The sequence below is a fragment of the Myotis daubentonii genome, chromosome 5, assembly GCF_963259705.1.
Source record: "Myotis daubentonii chromosome 5, mMyoDau2.1, whole genome shotgun sequence".
In the NCBI taxonomy this organism is placed as follows: Eukaryota; Metazoa; Chordata; class Mammalia; order Chiroptera; family Vespertilionidae; genus Myotis; species Myotis daubentonii.
In genome coordinates this window covers 78,287,583-78,310,324 of record NC_081844.1, presented here as the reverse complement: position 1 = coordinate 78,310,324, position 22,742 = coordinate 78,287,583, and the positions used below count along the sequence as shown (strand labels likewise).

Genomic DNA, 22,742 nt, shown 5'->3' with positions numbered 1-22,742 from the left:
GGTTGAGAACCGCTGGTCTAGAGCTTCGTTTGGGGGTGAAACGAAGTTCTGGAGCTGGATAACGGTGATGGTTGCCCAACAATATACTTAATGTCGCTGAATTGTACACTTTTCAGGGCACTTTAAAAAGGTTAAAATGGCAAATTTCACCTCGCGTGTATTTTTCCTTTTTTAAAGTCTGTGTGTTTATGCCCTTACCTTATGCAGAGAGGCACTCAGAGGCTGGTGCCAGAATGCCCAAGGCTGCGTCCATCAGAGCTGGTCTGTGCTGTGGGGAAACCTTTCCTTGAAGGCCTCACTGGCAGCCTTGGGAGGACCGGTGACCGCTGACCTGCACGTGGCCCTCACCTCATTCTCCACCCCTCTGTTCAGTGTGCAGTGGGACCTCATCAAGGACACTTGCCCTGCTGAGCAGTGTGGGCAAGAGAGTGCAACTGGGGTGGATGTCTTTTCTCTAAGTTTAGCATAAAATCAAATAATAGGTTTGCCAATGCCTCCCTCCCTCCCCCCCCCCCCCCACCACCACCATCTCTGCCTAAAAACCAAACAAGGCAGGCTGCAAAACAGTATGCAAGCGCAGTAACAGTTTTGTTCTTATCTATGCACAGAGAAATTTCTGGATGTGCACTAAGTGTTAACACCAGCTATCTTTGTGGTGGAAATCGGTTTTATTTCATTTGTCTTTTCCAAGTTTTTTTGCACTGAGCACATATTACTTTTATAATGATGAAATGAAACAATATTATTTAAAAAATACAAAGACCTGTGATCTGTAGGACAGGCAGGGGGCTGCTGCCCAAAGTCCCTTCCTCGCCCCAGAGGTGTCGGTCAGGTCATGAGTCACGTTCCTGGGATGATATATCAGCTCTGGGGATTCAGCCTCGTTTGGGGAGAGGGGAATGTGACAGGTGTAAAGTAAATGCTTACAGATTTGTACAGAGATGAAATTTCTGTTTTCAAATACATTCTCCTTTAAACAGATGTCAAATTAATGGATGCCAAGAGGAATATTCAAAGAGTAATTTGTAATGACCTTTTATTGCTAAGCAAAGAAGGCTCAGAGTTTAAAAACAGTTGTCATAAGCTAGGAGCCCATTTCTCTCCTCTTCCCTCACTGCACTCCCCATCCTGCAACTCAGCAACCTCTTTGCTCTGCTCGCCCCACCTTACACACACACACACACACACACACACACACACACACACACACACACACACAGTGTGTGTGTGCCTGCCAGCCAGCATGATCATGGAATAGTTATTAAAGAGGTCCAAATCACCAAGGTTTTACTACACTACTAAAAATAGTCATGCTTACTTAGCCTTACTTAGTGCTTAATAAGCACACCATTTCTAATTCTTCTGCCTGAGTAAACGAAAACATCATTCCAGAAATGCATTTTTACTGAAACAGGAAGGCGTGTTCTTTTCTTCTTTGTTCGTACACTTTTCTCCTCTTCCCCCTTCTTCCTCCACCCTCTATCCCGTGTTCCCCTCAGCGGCCCACCCCTACCCTTCTGAAAATTTCAAAACACAAAGGGGAAAGTAACAGTAATTTGGACTTGGCTTCCATGCAAAATGGACCAATTTTTTTAAGTGTCGGTAATTTGTCCTGAAAATGGATATAGGGAGTTGGGCTGGAAAGGCTTTGAAGAGTAGGTTTTATGAGTGGAAAATGAGGCCTGCGTGTGCGAGAATGTGCGCTGCACGCCCCTCCGTGCCTGGGACAGTGCCGCACGCGCGGGAACCACAGCTAATAGCACCATTACTGCCATTATCACATTACGTTATTATTATTCATCAGAATCAGACAAAGCACATTAACCCATTTAATTGAACCAAGAGCTTAAGGTCCCAGTGACCGTGGAATGTGCTTAGCAAACCCTCCCAGACATCGCAGCCATAAAGCACCGGCCACTCTGCCGCTCGCCAAGCTGTGGCCTCTCTGGGCACTTTCCCGGGCGCACTGGGGTGATGCTCATTCCCACCTGACTGCAGCCTTCCAGGCACACACCTGTGTGTACATACCCTGTGTGTAAACCCCATCTAACCAAGGAAGCATTTACACAAAAGACACACACACACCAAGAACCCCTATTCTACCCCCCAAGCTGGAACCCTATTGAGTCACCGAGGCTGGTACTGAGTACTGACACCCACCATTTGTGGTGAGCACCTGGCTTCTCTTGAGCTTGGTACCCACTCCTCCAAAGCTGCTCGACTCTCCCACGTGCAGAGACCTGCGCAGCCTCTTGGGGCAGCGGCCACGGCCCCTCTGATCTAGCCCCTGGGCTGGGCTCCTCCCTGGGACACAGCCCGGCCTCCCAGAGCCCAGGTTTCCTCCGTCGGATGGGCACTGGGTCTACCTGCTGCCCCTCAGTTTGCTGTCAGGCTTCGAAGAGACCCCGGGTGTGACCAGTACGTAGGTTCCCAGGTGGGCTGTTGCTTCACACAAACCTGTCCTTGATCATCGCACTGACCTCCTATCGCTGGAGAAGCTCTGCGTGGGGAAGCTCTTGCTTGGTCAAGTGCCTGGCCCCGCCCTTCCACATCCTCCAGTGCCCCAGCCAGCTGGCCCCACCGGGAAATATCTTGCTTTATTTCCTGGAGGACAATGGCATTTGGGGATGCTGCTCTGCCCCCAGGTCCTCCCTGGGGTCAGGAGCTACCACTTGAGTGGGACTGGCATCACCCTCCACCTTGAAGTCCATTTCCTGGGCCTGGGGCAGCAAGTAGGTCCTGGCTCGAGCTCAGCCCAGCCAACCTCCAGGGGGGTGACAGCCCGAGACAGGCAGACCAAAGGTTAAGAGAATGGACTGTGGAGTTACAGCCTGGGTTCAACACACAGTGCTCCCACTTCCTGCCACAGAACCTCTCTAAGCCTCCGTTTCCTCATCTGCAAAATGGAAAAATGTGAAGACATGTGTATAGTGTTTGACAATGTTGTCTGTGACCTAATAGGCTTAAAATAACTCCTGGGTCTCTCTGCCTACTTTCTCCCTTCCCATCATGACTCGACAGCTGGCGTATCTCGGGGAGTCCATCACTGCCGTCCATGTGTTAGGGTTAGCCCTCCCCGACTGGCGCTGGGAGAAGAAATATCTATGGGTGGAGGAATTGAGGTACGATTGAAAGTCAGGTCTGAAGTCAAGGGTGAGAATGGGAAAGGAGAAATCAAGGCTAACTGGAGCAATCTGGGAAGGCTTCCTATTAGAGGGGGCCTGGGGCAGGGTGTTGAAAGATAGGATTAGAATGGGTGTGCCAGAGGGGAGGTGAGACTGAGCCAGGCAAAGGGGGGCCCTGGGAGGCATAGGGAGAGGAAGAAGGCAAATTAGGGGAGCCTTAAATGCCAGGTGAGGGGATAAGGCCACTCTCAGAGGCAGCAGGAATCAAATCCGCCAAGTTGCTGCCCTGCTTCAAGCTGAGCACTCAAGGTCCGCAGGATCTGGCTCCAATCTCCGTCCCCAGTTCCCCGCCCCACCCCACCCCACACTGCAGGCTGCAGCCACACCAACTTCCCAGCACTCCCTTCCCCTCTTTCCCGTGTGCCTGAGGTTCCTTCTGCCTGGAATGGCTTCCACCCACCACACACACACACACACACACACACATGCACCCACGCACGCACGCACGCACGCACCCACACACACACACACACACACACATGCACACACACACACACACATGCACCCACGCACGCACGCACGCACACACGCACCCTACTGCTTCTTCCCCCCGGCCCCAGCTCCTCACTGCATAGGTCCATCCAGCCTTGCTGGTATCCGGTAGATTTCTCTGTTTCTCCCATTTCTCTCATTCTCCACCGAGGAGGAGAACCAGGAGCTGCCTTCCTTTCCAGCTCTGAAGTCCTGGCTCTCCCATTCGCCAGGGGCTGCATCACACCAATCTGAAAGCACAATGAAACTAGAACCTGGGAAAGGTAAGGCCTGTGGCCGACCTGGTGGAGAGTGTGGGAAGAGTGGGCACTCGTGTGTTACTAAACCTCTGTCACATCTCGCTCCTTTCTCCCCGGTCCCCACCCCTGCGACTGGAATCAGCAACCATCACCTCTCCTTTCTGAGGAGCCCCGTTAGGAACTCTGCTTTCTTGAGCCTGTGGGACGATGGAGCAGGCCCAGGCAATTGGGGGCTAGGGACAGACACCAAAACAGGTGGGGATACCCTGAGCGCAAAGCCTGGCCTGGTGAAGGGCAGTGTGTTTTACGAGGAGTCCTGTCTCACCACGCCTGAAGAACACAGGGGGGTACAGTTCCTAGCATCGCAGGATTGGACTTCGAGGGGCTGCTGGAATACACAGGAGAGCATATTCTCAGACACTGCCTGGGTCTCCAGAACACAGGCCTTGCTTCCTGCTGGTGGAATCAACAGCAATTTTTTTAAAAAATCTGGTCACTTTCCAAACACCTCCAGATCCTTCTCACTGGGGGAGGGCCTGGGTGTGACCAGAAGACTCGGGCCCAGGTCCCCCCTGCAACCCACTGCAGCCCCCAAAATGCCAGGCTGGCAGGTTGGAGATGAGCGGACCGCTTGGGGACAGCTCTGTGGGATCCCGGGGCCGGGGGTGGGGAGGAGGGTCCTGCTTCCCACCACCAGGCCTGGACAAGCAGAGCCACTCTGCCCCGAGCAAATCAATTGAAAGCCTGTTTGCGTTGGTGAGAGCCCAAGTGGGAATTCCAATCTGCCAGTGTTTGCTCTACAGGCAAATAGAGCCAAACAGAAATGCTGCTTTGGGACTCTGCGCCAAATATCCGTCGGCCTGCCCTGCCAGCAGTGTTGGGCCAGCCCTCCGCATGTCACCACTCACAGTTCTCTGCTCTGTGACAGCCTTCTGCCTTTGCCCTTAAAAGCAGCTCACCACAGCCCAGTGGCCCATGCTCATGACTTCCCTGATGGGCCTGGGGCCCAGACCTTCCCGCCAGGCCCGCCTTACGTGTGCCCATTCTGCACCAGCTCCATCTGGGGACCCAATCACCCCCACCCTCCGCAGGGGTCTGACCGCTGCTCCCTGCTCTTACTTCTTACTCTCTTGCCACCGCAACTCAGCCCCTGACTGGCATAGCCCACTCTGCATTTGGCCACTAAGCAGAGGCAGAGGTGACAGCCAGAAAGCACAAACCATAAGTTGACTACGTCTTTTTTTATTTGATCCTTATATCTGGTCAGTTTATCAGCCCATTTCTCAGAAGAAACAGCTGAGGTTTCCAAAGGCCAGATATATTGCCTAAGGTCACCAGATGAAGGAATCCAGGTATCCTGACTCCAAAACCTCAGTGCTTTCTAACTTGCCTCCCTGAAGGAAGCTTCAAGATGCCTGGGGCGTTGCCCAGGGGACCCAGTGAGAGCAGGTGGATGTGTTTTCATATCCCCCGGAACGAGGTTGGCACAGCCAGTGTGAGCACTTGGCAATGTCTGCTTTCCCTCCTTCCCCCTAAAAGGAGCCATTGCCTAAGGCCCGCCTGCCCTGTGCCCACCCACCAGACCACCCTTAGAAGCCACCGGCCCTCCTGGTCAGGCATTCAACGCATAGGCCCTGGCTTCTCCCTGCCCTCCTAGGGCACAGACACCCTGCTAACTTCAGGCCCACCTCCCCAGGCATTGGCACAAAGTCCTCTCCACCACAGGGAGCAGCACAATCCCTGCCCCAGAGGGCTCCCCAGAGCATGCCACAGGCCGCACTCTCCAGAGCTATCCTTGGCATTGTTCACACAATTCTCAATTTGGTCCTGAGAGTGTGAACATTTGCAAATGGAAATGACTTGAGTCTCTTGGAAGATGCGTGCTCTCTGCAAACAAATATTGTTACTTCCTCAGGGAAACTTTCTTCCAGTCTGACTGGACTTCTGTCTCCCCTACACAACCGTAGGCACCAGGGGACCAGGACTAGATTGTGGGCTCCTCTTCACAGAACCCCCAGTACCCAACACAGCTCAGTAAGCAGTCAATGTATAAATGAAACGATGAATATAGGTTTCCACCTGCCCTTGTCATGTGGCCTCAGGGGTGCTGCCACCCTGGCCTAGAGCCCATGGGACCCTTTTGTCCAGTCACTCTCAACTCTACCTGATGTGTTTTCTGCTGACCTGACTCCCCAGTGTGGGTCTGGGATCTTTCTGGACTCTACTATGGGTGCTGGTCTCCCCCACCAGGTCTACCCAGAACCCACCCCTCCCTCTGTCTGAGATGTCACTGCCAAGGTGACAGGCCTCAAGAATACTCCCAGCAGTGGAGCAGAGGGCAACAGCCAGACCTCTGGCCTGGCCCATTTGGGAACAGGGGGTACCAGCCACCCTGCCCTACCTGGGCCTTCAGATGGCTCCATCATGACCACAGCAGTTGGTATCAGGCCCTGGGCAGCTCTGGCAGTCATGTGGCTAGGAATGTTGCAAAAAATTGCACGTTTTCCGTGGGGGGTCCTCACCAACCATAAGAGGGGAAGCAGCCCAAAGTGCCTGTTGCTGGCCAGCCAGACGCGCCCACCCTGAGCTCCATGGCCGCACAACAGAGTCCTGCCAGTCACAGCTGCACGCCTGGTGCACGACCACTGCGAGCCTAGGAGAAAGCAGAGACGACTCCGAAGAGGGGTCCCCAGAGCAAAGGGCCCACAGAGAGCTGCAGCTCTGCCAGGTATGGGGACGGCCCGTAGGTGAGCCCAGAGAGGTTCCGAGGGAAGAGGCCACATCAGCTCAAAGGGGCCAGGCACTCGGGGCTGCTAGGCCTGGAGTCCTCAGGTGGCTTTCCCAGAAACACAGTGGGGCCTTGCTGCTGGGGTCAAGGAAAAGAGACCCAGTGTGGCCCTGGAAGTGGCCACTGGCCAGGATGAGTCTTGAGCCTCCTTCTCCCACGCCAGCGGCCTGGCTGCGTCATGAGGTAGATGGTGTCAGAGGATCAGGCGTCATGGGCACCTGTCCAGACCCAACCCCCAAAGGTGGGGAAACGCCATGATCACAGCAACCGTGAAGAGGCGGGTTCAGAAAGCCTGTGTTTAATGGGGGCTGCCACAGCCAGGGAGGCCCTCAGCGCCGGGTGCCCAGTCACACTACTTCTCATCAACCTTTGCTGAGGATTGGAACTGCTTCTTCTGGGGCAAGTCATCAAGCATCAGGTTCAGCACGTGCACCATCTCGTAGTACAGCTCTTGGAGCCTGCAAGGGGGCAGGAGAGGGCCTGAGCGCAGGGGCGGGCTCTTGCCACCGGGCTCCCCCATCGCACGCCTGCACCTGGCACTCACCACCCCTAGCAGGTGTGGGGCCAGGAAAGAGCAAGGACGTTAGAGCCCCGTCAGGGACCGGAACCCAGGCCTGCCATTCCACCTGTGGCCTGAATGGAGTTATTTCACTGCATGAGTCAGGTTGGGGACAACAAACTCCTGGGCTCTGTGTGGTGACTGTAGAGAAGACCAGACCCTCCCTGGTCCATTCTGGGCCAAGGTAGATGTTCCCTGATGCCCTCCTTCTAGTTCCTCCTGTCCACGAAGCCCTCCAAGAGATGTCTGTCAAGAAGCCAAGCTAATCCTGTCATTCCTTGTTCAAGAGCCCAAGGTGGCTCCTTAATGCCCATGCCCAGTTCCCCTTCCTGGCAGTAATGGCCAGTAAAACCCCAGCTAACTTGCACGAAGCACAGTGCTGGGCCAGGCCAAGCTCTCATTTCCATAGAATTGGCCCAGCAGCCCCTCATGAGGCAGGTGGGAAAGTGGCAGAGACTTGCCCAGAGTCACAGAGGAAGGCCCTAGCAGAACCAGGCCAGGAACCTCAGCTCTTTCCTCTGCCCCTGAGAAAGGGTTAGTGAGGAGGGGCCTGGAGAGTCCAAGGAGCCAGCATTTAAATGCAGGCCAGGGCAGGCTGGGGAGGGGCAGGGGGCAGAGTCCCCCAGCCAGGGGCCTGTCCACACCTCAGCCCAGCCCCTGTGCATACATGGAACGCTGTACCCCACGAAGGGCCTGGCTCTGCCCAGCCATTGCCCCCTTGCTTTCCCAGGGCACCTGGCATGGCCCTGCCCTCAAGGAAGTGAGACCAGGAAAGTCCTGGCACCCTAGGGCTAGGTCAGTGGTGCTGGGACTGACTTGTAAGTCGTAGTGTCCTGGTTGTCCAGAGTGGAAAAATAGATGTCGATGAAGGGCAGGCTAGTGCCAAAATCATCCAAGACCATGGGGTCAGTGTGCTGCAGGGTGTTCTTGAAGTTCTCCACCAGTTCACCAAAACTTTTGTAGTCAACATTTGCCTAGAGAGGGAGGCATAGAGAGATCAATGACAAGGAGGAGGTGACTCTCAAGATGTACAGAAACCTGGGGACCCTCCACAAGTGGCCCAGGCGGAGGGCTGACCCCGGCCCTGTCTGAACTTGGACTCCCTGACCGAGGGAGCCTCCTGAGCTACCATCACTGAGAACAGGGGACACAGAAAGGGACCAGTGAGAGAGCCTGAGTGGGGTTCAGCATGGCCTCACCTGCCCTGAACTAACCTTCAACACAGTCAAGAAAGGCAGATGTCTCTGCCTCGGAGCAGAGGCTGAGGAGGGAGGTGCTGACCACGTGGGGAGAGAGCGGCAGAGTCCGGCTCAGGACCTGGCAGAGCACCAGGGCTCCATGTAGGGAGCTCAGAGCACTTGGGCTGAAAAGAGAAGACGCCCAGCCCTTTACAGCTGTATCATGCCTGACAAAATCTCCAGCCTGTTGTGCTCATTCTTGTTCAGTTTAGAAAACCAGGTTAGGAACACCTGTCAGGGCCTCCATGGCCTCGCCCATGCAAAGGACGGGGCCGTGCCTGCCTGGCGCCCAGTGAGGCCTCGGTAACAAGCGCACTCCAGGCCAAGGCCCAGCAGAGCAGCTCTGCCGGGGAAGGAGGGGGAGACTATTGTAACCACAGCACTCCACATTCACAGGTCCAGAGAAATACTAACGTACAGGAAATAAAGCTTGATTCTGGAAAATACAGGGGGTATTACCTGCCTCACCTAAGGCCGCAGATGCCTGAGGCCACCTTCCACTCCCGTTTTTTGGCCGTTGCTTCAGCCCTGACTGTCCATGCACGTGTTGTCCACCTGCCTGTGGAGATTACCTACCTGTGTCTGCATCAGCCTGCTGACTTCCTCCTGCTGCCGCTTCACGATCACCTGCTTCTCTTTCATGAGCGTCATGTGCCTCTCCAGCATCAGCTCCCGCTCAAACTTTTTGATGGAGTTCTGGAGAGTGGGGTGACGAGAGAAAGTGAGGGCTCCCACGGCATACCACCACCAACCCCCGCCCCCCGTTTTTCTTCTTCCCTAGCCTTGCACTGCTGCTCAGACCCCTTAGCAGGAGGAACCCTCCATACAGGGCCAGCCCCCAACTCAAGCTGCCAATGCAGCTGCAGTGACTTCCCACGCTCCTGCCCACCTGGCCACCTCCCCTCCACTTTAGGAGAGAGCGTCAGGTCCTCCCTGGAGACTTGGCCCACAGCCCCGCCCGTCACCCCAAAGCCGACCCCCAATCCTATGCATGCAGCCTCACCTCGGTGTGGATGATCATCACACCCACGAACATGCTGAGGAAGACGAAGGAGCCAAGCAAGATGAAGATGATGGTGAATGCTCGGCTCAGAAAAAAATCCCTGCTGTCCAGCTGCTGCTGCAGGTCTGTCCAGCCATCAACCTGCTCGGGCAGGGAAAGGCATGACGAGTGTCAGGGCCAGTGGTGTAAGCCTCCTGCTAACCTACCTTAGGGGAGCCCGCACCCCACTAGATGGAGGTTGTCACTTCCTGCATATCAGCCCTTAGCACACACCCCCAATCCACTGAGTCCAGTGCAGACAGGTGGCCTGGTGGTACAGGGCACCACTGGGTGGGGGCACTTCTGGCCAAGGTGCCCTGGGGGTCTGCTCCAAAAAGCTTCCCATCCTTCCCAAAAGACATGGTCTCTCTGCCAAGGCCTTCTTCGGATAGACTCCAGTCTTTCCAGAGCTCAACAGAGTCCAGACTTCTAGACTTGGGTGGATTTGTGACAGTCTGTTCCAAAAAGGCTATGTGACATGGGTTTCACTTCTAAATTAAACTTAATCCAAATGAATCATCTTTTGAGAATTCTGAAATTTTTACAATCCTGTGAGACAAATGGGAATGCTCTAGGGAGTCACAAGGTTAGAGACAGAGAGGGACCCCTGGCCAGGGCACCAGCTTCTGCCTCAGCTTCCCCAGCCCAGAAAAGTGTCCAAACATGGGGAAGGCCCCACGGGAAGCCCAGAATGTCCACACACTCACACCAGCTGACAGTCTCTTCTCAAGGCCCCTTCCCCCACCACTGTTCCCAAACACCGTACCGTCGCCAAGCTGAAGAGGGTAAAGAAGGCCACAGCCAGGTTCCCCCAGTTTTCCTGGTCACCCTTATCTGGAGCTCCAAACAGGCAGAAGCCCAGGATAGCGAAGATGTACATCAGGATGAAGAACAGGATGAGCACGGAGGCCACAGTGTAGAATGTCTGCCCAATGGCGGTGATGAGCGTCTGCAAGGCAGAGGCACAGGACTAGGCAAGGCTGCAGGCGGGGGTGGGGCTCAGGGGCAGAGGTCCAGTCTGCCCAGACCACAGCTGTGCCCAGCATCCAGTGCCCTGTCTGCATGTGGTAGATACTCCACCAATGGTTGGATGGAGAGATGGAGGGGTAAAAGGAGGGAGGGAGGGGACAGGAGTGGAGGAGGGAGAGGAGCTCTGCCAAGATTGAGGGCTGAACCAATGCCTGGCCTCCACTCTCTGTCATCTATGGGCAGATCATGTGCTGTCTCAGGTCTGGGTAGTCTCCCCATCAGCCACTTGAACCCCTGCCTGGTTTCATGGTCATCCCAAGGTGTCCTGCTTCTCCCTGAGGGCCAGCCCTGAATGCTTTCTCAGGCCCAGGAAGAAGAGGGAGCCACTCGGGTAGTGGGAATAAAGAGGGCTGAGAGGAAGGTGGCTTCCCATTCTTTCTGGGCCCCATTTCCCAGGCAAGTCCCTGTCTTGTGAACTTGGTCTCACCTCCCCCTACATTGTCCCCTACTGGGAAGCACCGTGCATAGCTCCTCAGCAGTCATTCTTGAGTGATGACCCAGGGTCTTGCATGTAGTAGGTGCTCAATACATGTTCACCTACATAGACGCTGTCACCGACGTCATTTCAAGACAGGTAGGTGTTATCATTCTTCCCACGCCAAGATGAGGGGTCAGAGGCTCAGAGAAGAAAAGGGCTTGGCCAGGGTCACACTCCAATAAAGTGGCAGAACATGGGCCCAACTCTCAAGACCTTTGCCTTAGGCCACCACCTTCATTCCAAGGCCTCCCCAGAGAACCCTCTCTCGCCTGAGGACATCACTCCTCAGTGGCCCTCTCAGAAGAGTCTGCCTATCCCCCATGACCTGATGCAGGAGGCCACCCTCTGCCCTATCTCGGAGCCTCCGCCTCCGTGGACAAAGCCCCTGCTTCTGAGCCGGGCAAACCTTCCAGCTCCCCTCTCCACCTCGTGTCTCAAAATCTCTCCCCCAGGCTCCACCCCATCCTGCTGCTATCCTGGGGGCCTTCAGAATCTCTGTGGATACCCACCATCCCCCAGGCCTCCTCATCGCTTGACTTCCTCGTCTCCAGCGACCCTTGTACCACTTTAGACCTTCCTCCCTTGGTGCCCCTGACCTGGCACTTAGCTCCCAGTTTTCCCTCCTGACCACCCACCTTACTCTTGAACCTACACTTCGACTCCAATGCCCAGCACCTTCGATACTCCCATCCCCACTTCTAGGTCACATTACTGGGCCTGTCTCTAGCCTACAAGCCAGGGGAGCCAGGATCAGGTTCCCAAAGAAAGGGTGTCCTGACATGATGTGCACTTTAGAGATTCCCCCAGCTGCTGGCACATTTCTGTTCCAAAACACTCAGTAGTGTGGGAAGTCATTGCAGGAATCCAGGTGAAGGTGGATGGATGGTGATGGAGAAAATACGATGACTATGGGGATGGAAACAGTCAATAACTATTTAGGAGGCCATTCAACAGGACTTTGGGTGAGAGGAAACAAGGCTAACATTCAAATTTATTACTTGGAAGTTGAATACGGTTGAAGGAGTGCCTTTCACCAGAAGATAAAGTAGAGGAGGAGGCGCTAAGGTTTGTGATCTGAGAGTGGGGATGGGGAAGAGTGATGACTTCTACTTTAGACACATTGAGTTTGAGGAGCATGTAAGATACTCAGGGGCAGTTGGGTCTGAAGGTCAAAGAGAGAGATGTGGGCAGGTAAAGACTCCTGAAAAGTGGAAAAGATCACCCAAAAAGAATATACAAAGAGGAGAACTCAGGACATAGTCCTTAGGAAACAACACTTAGGAGCCAAGCGAAGAAAATATGTACCCGAAAAGTCATACCCAAGCGGCAGGAGGAAAACCAAGAGAAGGCAGGGACAAGGATGCCAAGGGAAATGGCCAGTGGACTTGGCGACAAGGAGGTTGTTGGTAACCTCAGAGAGACTAGTTACTTCAAGTAGAGGGAAGAAGCCAGGGCATTTATGCCAGATAAGGAAGCGGGGTCTGGGTGTATAGACACCTCTTCCCAAAAGCTTCACCACGAGGAGGAGGGCTGGACTACATTGTTTGGGAGGGAACATATACACGTGTGTGACTATGTGAGGGCAGGGAATGAATGACTGGGGCCCTGTGGCAGGGGGAGCCCTTTAACATTCCCCTCTTCTCCACTTAGGACTGGGGTCCCTGAGTGGCAGGCCTAGGCCCTGGACTGACACACAGGCTAGGCTGGAAGCGATTTCTCAGCCAAACAGGCTAACACACCCTATCTGGTCAAGTTGGTCCAAACCGGCCCCTTCCTGGAGAAGCGTGGACACTGGGTGCCGAGCCAGGGCAAACATCCTGCACAGGTGGAATGCTGCGGGAATGCTTGGGTCAGCTCTGAGGTTTGTCCTGAAACCTTCTGAGCCAAGGAAAGGCTGGTCACCCCTTCTCCGCAGGAGCAGCACTGCCAGAGCCGCCTGGACCAAGTAATGAGACTGTTCCCGTCAACAGAAGCAGCAGATTTGTAGCTGTTTGGGGAAAGCAGGCTACCGGAAAGCTGGAGCCCCTGGGCATGTAGTTTGAAGAGTCTGTGCCGTGAGAAGAGGGTCTACCTTGCAGCACGGGAGAGAGGGCGAGTCCAGGTGGCCTCTGGAGCCAGACACACCTTTCCAGTCTCTGGCATTACCTGCTGAGCGACCTGGGGCCTCCATTTCTTTAACGATAAAATGGGGCTAATAATAACCTTTCCTACAAATGTTTTAAGATGAACTGAGATCATCTCAGCAATGATCAACCTGCTATATAGTAGAACTCAATGACTGGATGCTAGGAGCACAATTATTATTTCACCAGGGGCTGGTGGGAAGACAGACCCTGTCACCTGCCCTCCCGGAAACACACACTCCTGGGTTACTCACCCGGATGCCCCGGCTATAGGTGATGAGCTTGAGGATGCGCAGAGACTGCATGCCATTAGCGATCTTGAGGTGAGGGTAGTGCTTGCCCTTGATCTTGTGGAGAAAGTAGGGGAATGAGATGACGATGATCAACATCAAGTCTAGCAGCTTGTAGCCGTCCTTCCAGAAGCCAATGGGGTCGGCGTAGAGATTCATGTAGAACTCGGCGCTGTATATGGCCACAAATAAGATCTCTGAGATCTGCAGAGGCGGCAAGGTTTGGGGGGGTCAGACCTATAGTCTGGCCCTCTCCTTGCTTGGACCACCCAACCAGGTGTGTGCCGGCTGGGGGTAGGGGCTCTTAGGTCACCCACTTGAGAGAGAGAGATCCAGGCAGAGACCCCGACACACAGTACACACACAATGTGCCTGATTCCCTTCTCCTTCTGTGTCTTCCCTGCCCGCCCCCCCAGCCCCCAGTCTGAAGCCTGGTGCTAGGTTTGACCCAGGATACTTGGGAAGGGCTGACTGACCAACAGGCTGAATGACTGGATAGGCCCCAGGATGAGGCAACGCAACATGATAAGTACCTGAATGCAAGGTTTCCCAACGAAAAGGTCTCAAGAGTCTTCTGGCCAAGGTGAATATCCAAACTTCCGTATATAGGTGAAAGGCACATCTACTCATATTTATTCCACTTAATCACATACTTACACACCAGTTAACTAATGTTTCTAAAGAATATTCTGCCTTCTTTCCATGTTCATACTTTATGAAATAATCTTATTCAAGTTCTTATGCATCTACAATTCCAGTGGCTTTATATTTACTAAAAGGCACATCTTTCTTTCTTTTTTTCTTTCTATCTTTTGCGTATCTCAACTTTTATTTTTTAGTTTTTTAAAATAATTCTTTATTGTTAAAAGTATTACATACGTCCCCCCTTTTCCCCCACTAACTTCCTTCAGCCTGCCCCCGCCCCCTCCCCTCTACCCTGGCCTTCAGCACCCTATTATCTGTGTCCATGGGTTATGCATATATGCATACAAGGTTTTTGGTTGATTACCTCCCACCCTCCCCCGAATTCCCTTTAAGATTCCACACTCTGTTCCATGCTTTGAGTCTCTGGATCCACTCTATTCATCAATTTATTTTGTTACTTAGATTCCACATATGAATGCGATCATGTGATACTTATCTTTCTCTGACTGACTTATTTCACTTAGCATGATACTCTCCAGGTCCCTCCATGCTGTCTCAAAGGCTAAGAGATTCTTCTTTTTTACTGCTGCATAGTATTCCATGGTATAAATGTACCACAGCTTTTCTATCCACTTATCTACTGATGGGCACTAGGGCTGTTTCCAGATCTTATCTATTGTAAAATGTACTGCTATGAACATAGGGATGCATACATTCTTTCTGATTGGTACTTCGGGTTTCTTAGGATATATTCCTAGAAGAGGGATCACTGGATCAAATGGCAGATCCACATTTAATTTTTTAAGGAAATTTCATACTATTTTCCATAATGGCTGCACCAGTCTGCATTCCCACCACCAGCAGTGTACTAGTGTTCCCTTTTCTCCACATCCTCACCAGCACTTGTCATTTGTTAGTTTGTTAATGGTAGCCATTCTAACAGGTGTGAGATGGTACCTCATTGTCGTTTTGATTTGCATCTCTTGGATGATTAGGGACTTTGAGCATTTTTTCATATGTCTCTTGGCCATCTGTATGTCCTTTTTGGAGAAGTGTCTGTTTAGGTCCTTTGCCCATTTTTTAGTTGGATTGTTTGTCTTCATTTTGTTAAGTTGTATGAGTTCCTTATATATTTTGGATATTAATCCTTTATCAGATGTATCACTGCCAAATATGTTCTCCCATTCAGTGGGCTCTCTTTTCATTTTGTTGATAGTTTCTTTTGCTGTGCTATATTTACTAAAAGCCACATTTTTATTTTTTTAACTGATTTGAGAGAGAGAGGAAGACAGAGAAAAAGAGAAGCATCAATGTGAGAGAGAAACATCAACTGGCTGCCTCCTGTATGCTCCCCGACTGGGGATAGAACCCACAACCTAGGTTTGTGCCCTGACCAGGAATCAAGCCTGCAATCTTTTGGCGTATGGGACAACGCTCCAACCAACCAAGCCATCTGGCCAGGGACCAAAAGGTACTTTTTGAAGTCATCTAAGTTTTTACCTATCATCAATGCATTCATTCATTCCTTGAAGAAGCTTTGATAGAGCATCTATCATGTGCCAAGCAAGCACCATTCAGGCACTAGAAAATGCAACAATGAATAAGACAGAAAATGTCTAGCCCCCAGGAAGCTTACAGTCTAGTAGTGAAGACAGAAATAAATGCTTAAACGAATCCATCCTATATAATAAAGAGGTAATATGCAAATTGACCCTCACACCCTTACAAGATGGCTGCCTACAACCAGGTCGGCAGGGAAGTTAGTGAGGGATGACTAAATGACTGAACAGCAGGCTGTGTGGGGCGACCAGGCTGGTGCGGGGGGGGGGGCGGGGGGCCATGAGGGGCGACCAGGCCAGCAGATGGGGGCAGTTAGGGGCAACCAGGCCAGCAGAGGGGGACAGTTGGGGGCGATTAGGCTAGCAGGGGGGGCAGTGAGGGGAAACTAAGCCAGCAGGAGGGCAGTTGGGAGCAACCAGGCAGGCAGGCAGGTGAGCAATTAGGAGCCAGTAGTCCAGGATTGTGAGAGGGATGTCCGACTGCTGGTTTAGGCCCTATCCTGGGGATCAGGCCAAAACGGCAGTCAGACATCCCCCAAGGGGTCCCAGATTGGAGAGGGTGCAGGCTGGGCTGAGGAAACCTTACCCCCCACCCCCGTGCACCAATTTCATGCATCGGGCCTCTAGTATATAATATTACAGCAGATAGGAAGGAAAATGAAATAGTCAAAGGGGATAGAGCAGTGGTCGGCAAACTGCAGCTCGCAAGCCACATGCAGCTCTTGGCCCCTTGAGTGTGGCTCTTCCTAAGCCTTAGGAGTACCCTAATTAAGTTAATAACAATGTACCTACCTATATAGTTTAAGTTTAAAAAATTTGGCTCTCAAAAGAAATTTCAATTGTTGTACTGTTGATATTTGGCTCTGTTGACTAATGAGTTTGCCGACCACTGGGATAGAGGGACTGGTCCAGTGGGGGAGGGGAAGTTGTGGCAACAATTTAGAAAAGGTGGTGAGAGGAGGCCCCACTGAAGCCAGGAATGGAGCCGTAATAAAAACTGGAAGAATGCTTCCAAATGGTGAGCACGAGAGCCCTAAGGTGAGGAAAGGGTTGTTACAGGAAGAGCAAAGTGAGCATGGCTAGAATGGAAAGGGCGAACAGAGCAGGAGATGCAGGCCATGGAGGGAGGGCCTTGTAGGCTGGTGAGGGCTCTGAATTTTTATCTCAGCCTTGGAGGATTTTGAGCAAGAGAGTGATATGATCTGATTTACATTTTTAAGAGATCGCAGTTGAAAAGAGACTGTGGGGGAGCTGGCAAACATGGCGACTGGGAGGCAAGTTAGGGAAAAGGTGATGGATATTAGAATTTCTTCTAGCAGTCATATAGGCAAGAAAGGAGGTTTGGTTGGATTTGATGGGGGACAGTGTGGAGTGTTGTGAAGATGATAGATTCTGTATGTCTTCTGTAGGTGGTGATGAGGGGACTTGCTGATGGACTCAAGGATACATAGGGAAGAGAGGAGGCAAGGAAGACCAGTGTTTCAGACACAGACACTGGGGTGCCTTTAACTGAGATGAGTTTGGGTTGGATTGGGTTGAAAGGGGCTAGAGAGAGTGTCTGGAAGGAAATAGAAATATTTCTGAGATATACCACCTTTTACACATACTAGTATGTCAGATGCTGTTAACTGTAGCCACAACCACCCATTTGGATAGCATTAAGGCAGCTGGTGTTTTTACTTGTCCTGCATGCTTATTTTTGTGGTCTCCACATTGCAATCATTTACTTTTTAAAAAAATACTACGTAATATTTAAGATACACAAAAAGGTATAAAGAATAATATAATGAACAACCATATACTACCACCCAGCTTAAGAAATAAAGCCTTACCTTTCATTGCTCAGATCTCCTACCCTTCCCACAAAGGTAATCCTATGGAAAATCTGGAGTGTGTCCTGCTTGTGCATGTTATAACTTTATTTTATCCCTAAAAATATATTACATCGTCTTGTATTTTATGCATTACATGATTAGCATATACACTAACGTATTCTTCAGAAACGTGTTTTATTTTTCATTTAAAATTATGAGGTTCATCCATGTTGACACGTATAAACCTAGTTTATTGATTCACTACAATTTAAGAATTCCACTAATGAAAATACTACCACTTATTTTTCCAGTTCCCATTGAGTGATATTTAGTTTATAATTTTTCACTATTGCAAACAGTACAATAGTTCAAAAAGTTTGAGCAATTCTTGTACATTTTATTGTACACATATGTAAAGTTTCTCCCTGTTTTATACCTAGAAGTGGAATTACTGGGTTGTAGGATATGAGCATCTTCAACTTCACTAAATATTGCCCAACTGTTTTCTGAAGCTATTATATCAATTTTCTTGAATATTAGCAATGTTCCTATCATTTGACATCATATATATACTTATGGACATTTTAATGAACTTCCCTCCATGTAGCTTCAAGCTACCAGGACACAGGCCCCTCCAATACCCTTAACCTTCTCCTCAGCTCTTCTGCTGGAGAACTTGGCCTTCACGATGACAGGCTTCTTTGAGAGCCTTCCCTCCCCCAGAACTTTGTAGTAGCCTGATTGCACCACATCAATGATAGCAGCAGCTCCAGTCTTGCTTTTGGCAGCATTTCCCCATGTCTGCTCACTGACCAGGGTCCACAGTTTATCAAGGTTGACCGTTGTGCAGAAGCCTCTTTAAGTGGTAATGCCTCATACCAACTTTCCCAAAGTAACATGGGTGATATTTGTCGAAGTTGATCCTGTGATGATGCAAGCCACCAGCATTACCACGACCCCCCGGGTGCTTCCTGTGCTTGCTAATGCAGCCATGGCCGTGGCTCACGTGGCCCCGAAGTTTTCGGGTCTTCCTCAGTCTGGATGGCATGTCGGTGGCCGAGCTGCAAGAACTTATTTGATGTCTTTACCAACATTTCCTACTGATGAACTTCTTAATTTTTTTCAGTCTGATGAAAATTATTTTTTTGATGCATCTTATTTTTTTGTTTGTTTTCTGTTTTTTTTTGTTTTTTTTTTAATTAAATCTTTATTGTTCAGATTATTACATTTGTTCCTCTTTTTTTCCCCCCCATAACTCCCCTCCTCCCAGTTCCCGCCCCACCCTCCGCCCTCACTCCCCACCCACTGTCCTCATCCATAGGTGCACGATTTTTGTCCAGTCTCTTCCCACATCTCCCACACCCCTTTCCCCCCCAAGAATAGTCAGTCCATTCCCTTTCTATGTCCCTGATTCTATTATAATCAACAGTTCATTCTGTTCATCAGATTATTTATTCACTTGATTCTTAGATTCACTTGTTGATAGATGCATATTTGTTGTTCATAATATGTATCTTTACCTTTTTCTTCCTCTTCCTCTTCTTAAAGGATACCTTTCAGCATTTCATATAATCCTGGTTTGGTGGTGATGAACTCCTTTAGCTTTTCCTTATCTGTGAAGCTCTTTATCTGACCTTCAATTCTGAATGATAGCTTTGCTGGATAAAGTAATCTTGGTTGTAGGTTCTTGGTATTCATCACTTTGAATATTTCTTGCCACTCCCTTCTGGCCTGCAAAGTTTCTGTTGAGAAATCAGCTGACAGTCGTATGGGTATTCCCTTGTAGGTAACTGAGTTTCTTTCTCTTGCTGTTTTTAAGATTCTCTCTTTATCTTTTGCTCTTGGCATTTTAATTATGATGTGTCTTGGTGTGGTCCTCTTTGGATTCCTTTTGTTTGGGGTTCTCCGCGCTTCTTGGACCTGTAAGTCCATTTCTTTCACCAGGTGGGGGAAGTTTTCTGTCATTATTTCTTCAAATAGGTTTTCAATATCTTGCTCTCTCTCATCTTCTGGCACCCCTATAATTCTGATGTTGGTACGCTTGAAGCTGTCCCAGAGGCTCCTTACACTATCCTCGCATTTTTGGGTTCTTTTTTCATTTTGCTTTTCCGGTTGGATGTTTTTTGCTTCCTCGCATTTCAAATCATTGACTTGATTCTTGCGCTCCTCTGGTCTCCTGTCGGGCATCTGTATAATATTCGTTATTTCAGTCCGTGTATGCTTAATTTCTAGTTGGTTCCCCAATATAAGATCGAGGGTCTTATTAGTTTTAGTGTAGATCTCATTAAGTTTATCGGCAGCTTCTAAACAGTTCTTGAGAGACCTTAAAAGTGTGGTTCTGAACTCTATATCTTCCATTGACAATTTTGTCCTGTTTCTTTGTCTCCGCATTTTGTTATGCTTCCTTGGTGCACCCCCTAGTGGTCTTTGTTCGCAGTCTTATAGTTAAATCTTGATTGTTGTAGCTAATTCCAGGGAGGGTTTGACCTCCAGGCCAAGTGGCTATGAGAATCAGCTGTGTCAGCAGTGAGAGAACTTCTGTCCTCTAGGGAGGTGCTAATCTAGCCTTTGCCTGAGGCTATCCGGCAAATGCCTCTGTGCAGGGCTTGGGCGGGGCGGGTCGCACAGGATCAACAGGGTGGGCCGGAGAGAGCAGTTATGGCGGCTCTCAGTCCTGTCCCAAGGGGCTCTGCCTCTCTGAGTCCCAGCACCCGCTGCAAAGCTGGGAGAGAAAGCTTCACTCGCTCTGACCGAAGCCAGACAGTCCCGCTTCTCCCGTTTGAGTCTGGGTCCCTAAAGACTTGCCCAGATCTGGAGCTCAGAGTCTGCGACTCCCTCCCGATTGAAAACGCCAACCGCGCCCTCCACCGACAGCCCGCTCCGCACACTCCGCACCTCAGAATTTGACTTCACCACTGCGCCTCCTCTGAGTGTCCGTGTGCGTTTCTCTTTCCTCCTAGTTGTAGGACTTCCACTCAGCCAGCGTTCCTGTGGTTCTGGGTGATGTCCCTTCCGTTTTTTGGTTTCACTTTTGAAGTAGTTGTTCAAAGCAGCAAACTCCGGCGTTAACCTATGCCGCCATCTTGGTTCTCTCTTTTGTTTGTTTTTTGTTTGTTTTTGTTAATCATCACTGGAGGATATTTTTAGCATTCATTTTTAGAGAGACACATTGATTAGTTGTCTCTTGCACTTGTTCAGACTAGGCCGGGGATGGAACCTGCAACCCAGGTACATGCCCTTGACTGGGAATCAAACCTGAGACCCTTTGTACGTGAGCTAACACTCTATCTACTGAGCAACATTGACCAAGGCTTATTTTTCATTTTAATTGCCATTTCTCTAATTATTAATGAAGTTGGACATTTTTTATGTCTAAATTGTAAATTGCCTGTTTCTAACCTTGGCCAAATTTTTTGCTGGATTTTTTTGCCTTTTTCTTATTGATTTGGAAGATAATCAATATTTCATGTATTTTTAGTCCTAATCCTTTACCTGTTATAGGTGTTGTAAATATCATCTACACTGATTTATCTTTTCACCTCTTTAATAATCTTTTGATGAATAGTTTAAAATTTTAATGACTCCAATTAAACAACCTTTTTCTTCATGGCTTATGTATTTTGTATATTAAGACTACCTTTCCTCACCCAGCTGGTGTGGCTCAGTGGTTGAGCATTGACCTATGAACCAGGAGGTCACGGTTTGATTCCTGGTCAGGGTATATACCTGGGTTGTGGGTTCAATCCCTAGTAGGGGGCATGCAGGAGGCAGCCAATCAATGATTCTCTCTTATCATTGATGTTTCTCTCTCTCACTCCCTCTCCCTTCCTCTCTCTGAAATAAATAAAAACATTTATTTTTTAAAAAAAAACAACTTTTGGGGAAGAACCAAGATGGCGGCATAGGTCAACACCGGAGAATGCTGCCTCGCACAACTACTTCAAAAATACAACTAAAAGACGGAACGGACATCACCCAGAACCACAGGACGGCTGGCTGAGGGGAAATTCTTCTACTAGAAGGAAAGAGAACAGCATACTGAGACTCAGAGGAGGCGCAGTGCGGAAAATACAAAGGTGCAGAAGTGCGTGGAGTGGGCTGGCGGCTGAGGGCGCGGTTGTTGTTTTCAATCGGGAGGGAGGCTCAGCCTCGGAGCTCCAGTTCTGGGCGAGTCTCTAGGGACCCAGACTCAAACGGGAGAAGCGGGACTGTCTGGCATCAGTCGGAACGCGAGGGCAGCTTTCTCTCTGCGGTTTGCAGCGGTTGCTGGGACTCTGAGAGGCAGAGCCTCTGGGGACGGGACTGAGAGCAGCCATAACTGCTCCCTCCACCTGCCCTGTTGATGCCGTGAGACCCGCCCCGCCCAAGCCCTGCACAGAGCCATTTGCCAGATAGCCTCAGGCAAAGGCTAGATTAGCACCTCCCCAGAGGACAGAAGTTTTCCCACTGCAGAAACAGCTGATTCTCACAGCCAGTTGGCCTGGAGGTCAAATCCCCCAGGTATTAACTACAACAATCAAGGCTTAACTACAACAAGACTGCACACAAAGACCACTAGGGGCTGCACCAAGAAAGCACAAAAAATGCGGAGACAAAGAAACAGGACAAAACTGTCAATGGAGGATATTGAGTTCAGAACCACACTTTTAAGGTCTGTCAAGAGCTGTCTAGAAGCCGCCGATAAACTTAATGAGATCTACAAGAAATCTAATGAGACCCTCAATGTTATGATAAAGAACCAACTAGAAATTAAGCATACACTGACTGAAATAAAGAATATTATACAGACACCCAACAGCACACCAGAGGAGTGCAAGAATCAAGGCAAAGATTTGAAATGCGAAGAAGCAAAAAACACCCAACCGGAAAAGCAAAATGAAAAAAGAATCCAAAAATATGAAGATAGTGTAAGGAGCCTCTGGGACAGCTTCAAGCGTACCAACATCAGAATTATAGGGGTGCCAGAAGATGAGAGAGAGCAAGATATTGAAAACCTATTTGAAGAAATAATGACAGAAAACTTCCCCCACCTGGTGAAAGAAATAGACTTCCAAGTCCAGGAAGCGCAGAGAACCCCAAACAAAAGGAATCCAAAGAGGACCACACCAAGACACATCATAATTAAAATGCCAAGAGCAAATGACAAAGAGAGAATCTTAAAAGCAGCAAGAGAAAGAAACTCAGTTACCTACAAGGGAATACCCATACGACTGTCAGCTGATTTCTCAATAGAAACTTTTCAGGCCAGAAGGGAGTGGCAA

General features: G+C 50.2%; 1 protein-coding gene and 1 pseudogene across 1 annotated transcript in view; both read right to left on the bottom strand.

Annotated features, from left to right (window-relative positions):
• Window positions 1-4,576: 4,576 nt before the first annotated feature.
• Window positions 4,577-22,742, bottom strand: part of CATSPER3 (cation channel sperm associated 3) — a 36,671-nt gene continuing 18,505 nt past the window's right edge. The window contains exons 4-9 of the mRNA XM_059698421.1: window positions 13,428-13,667; window positions 10,310-10,492; window positions 9,505-9,645; window positions 9,078-9,197; window positions 8,080-8,237; window positions 4,577-7,162 (exon numbers count right to left, since the gene is read on the bottom strand). Coding sequence (XP_059554404.1) covers window positions 7,057-7,162; window positions 8,080-8,237; window positions 9,078-9,197; window positions 9,505-9,645; window positions 10,310-10,492; window positions 13,428-13,667 — 948 coding nt within the window. The 3' untranslated portion in view covers window positions 4,577-7,056. The remainder of the gene's footprint in view (window positions 7,163-8,079; window positions 8,238-9,077; window positions 9,198-9,504; window positions 9,646-10,309; window positions 10,493-13,427; window positions 13,668-22,742) is intronic.
• Window positions 18,050-18,536, bottom strand: LOC132234322 (large ribosomal subunit protein uL15-like; annotated as a pseudogene).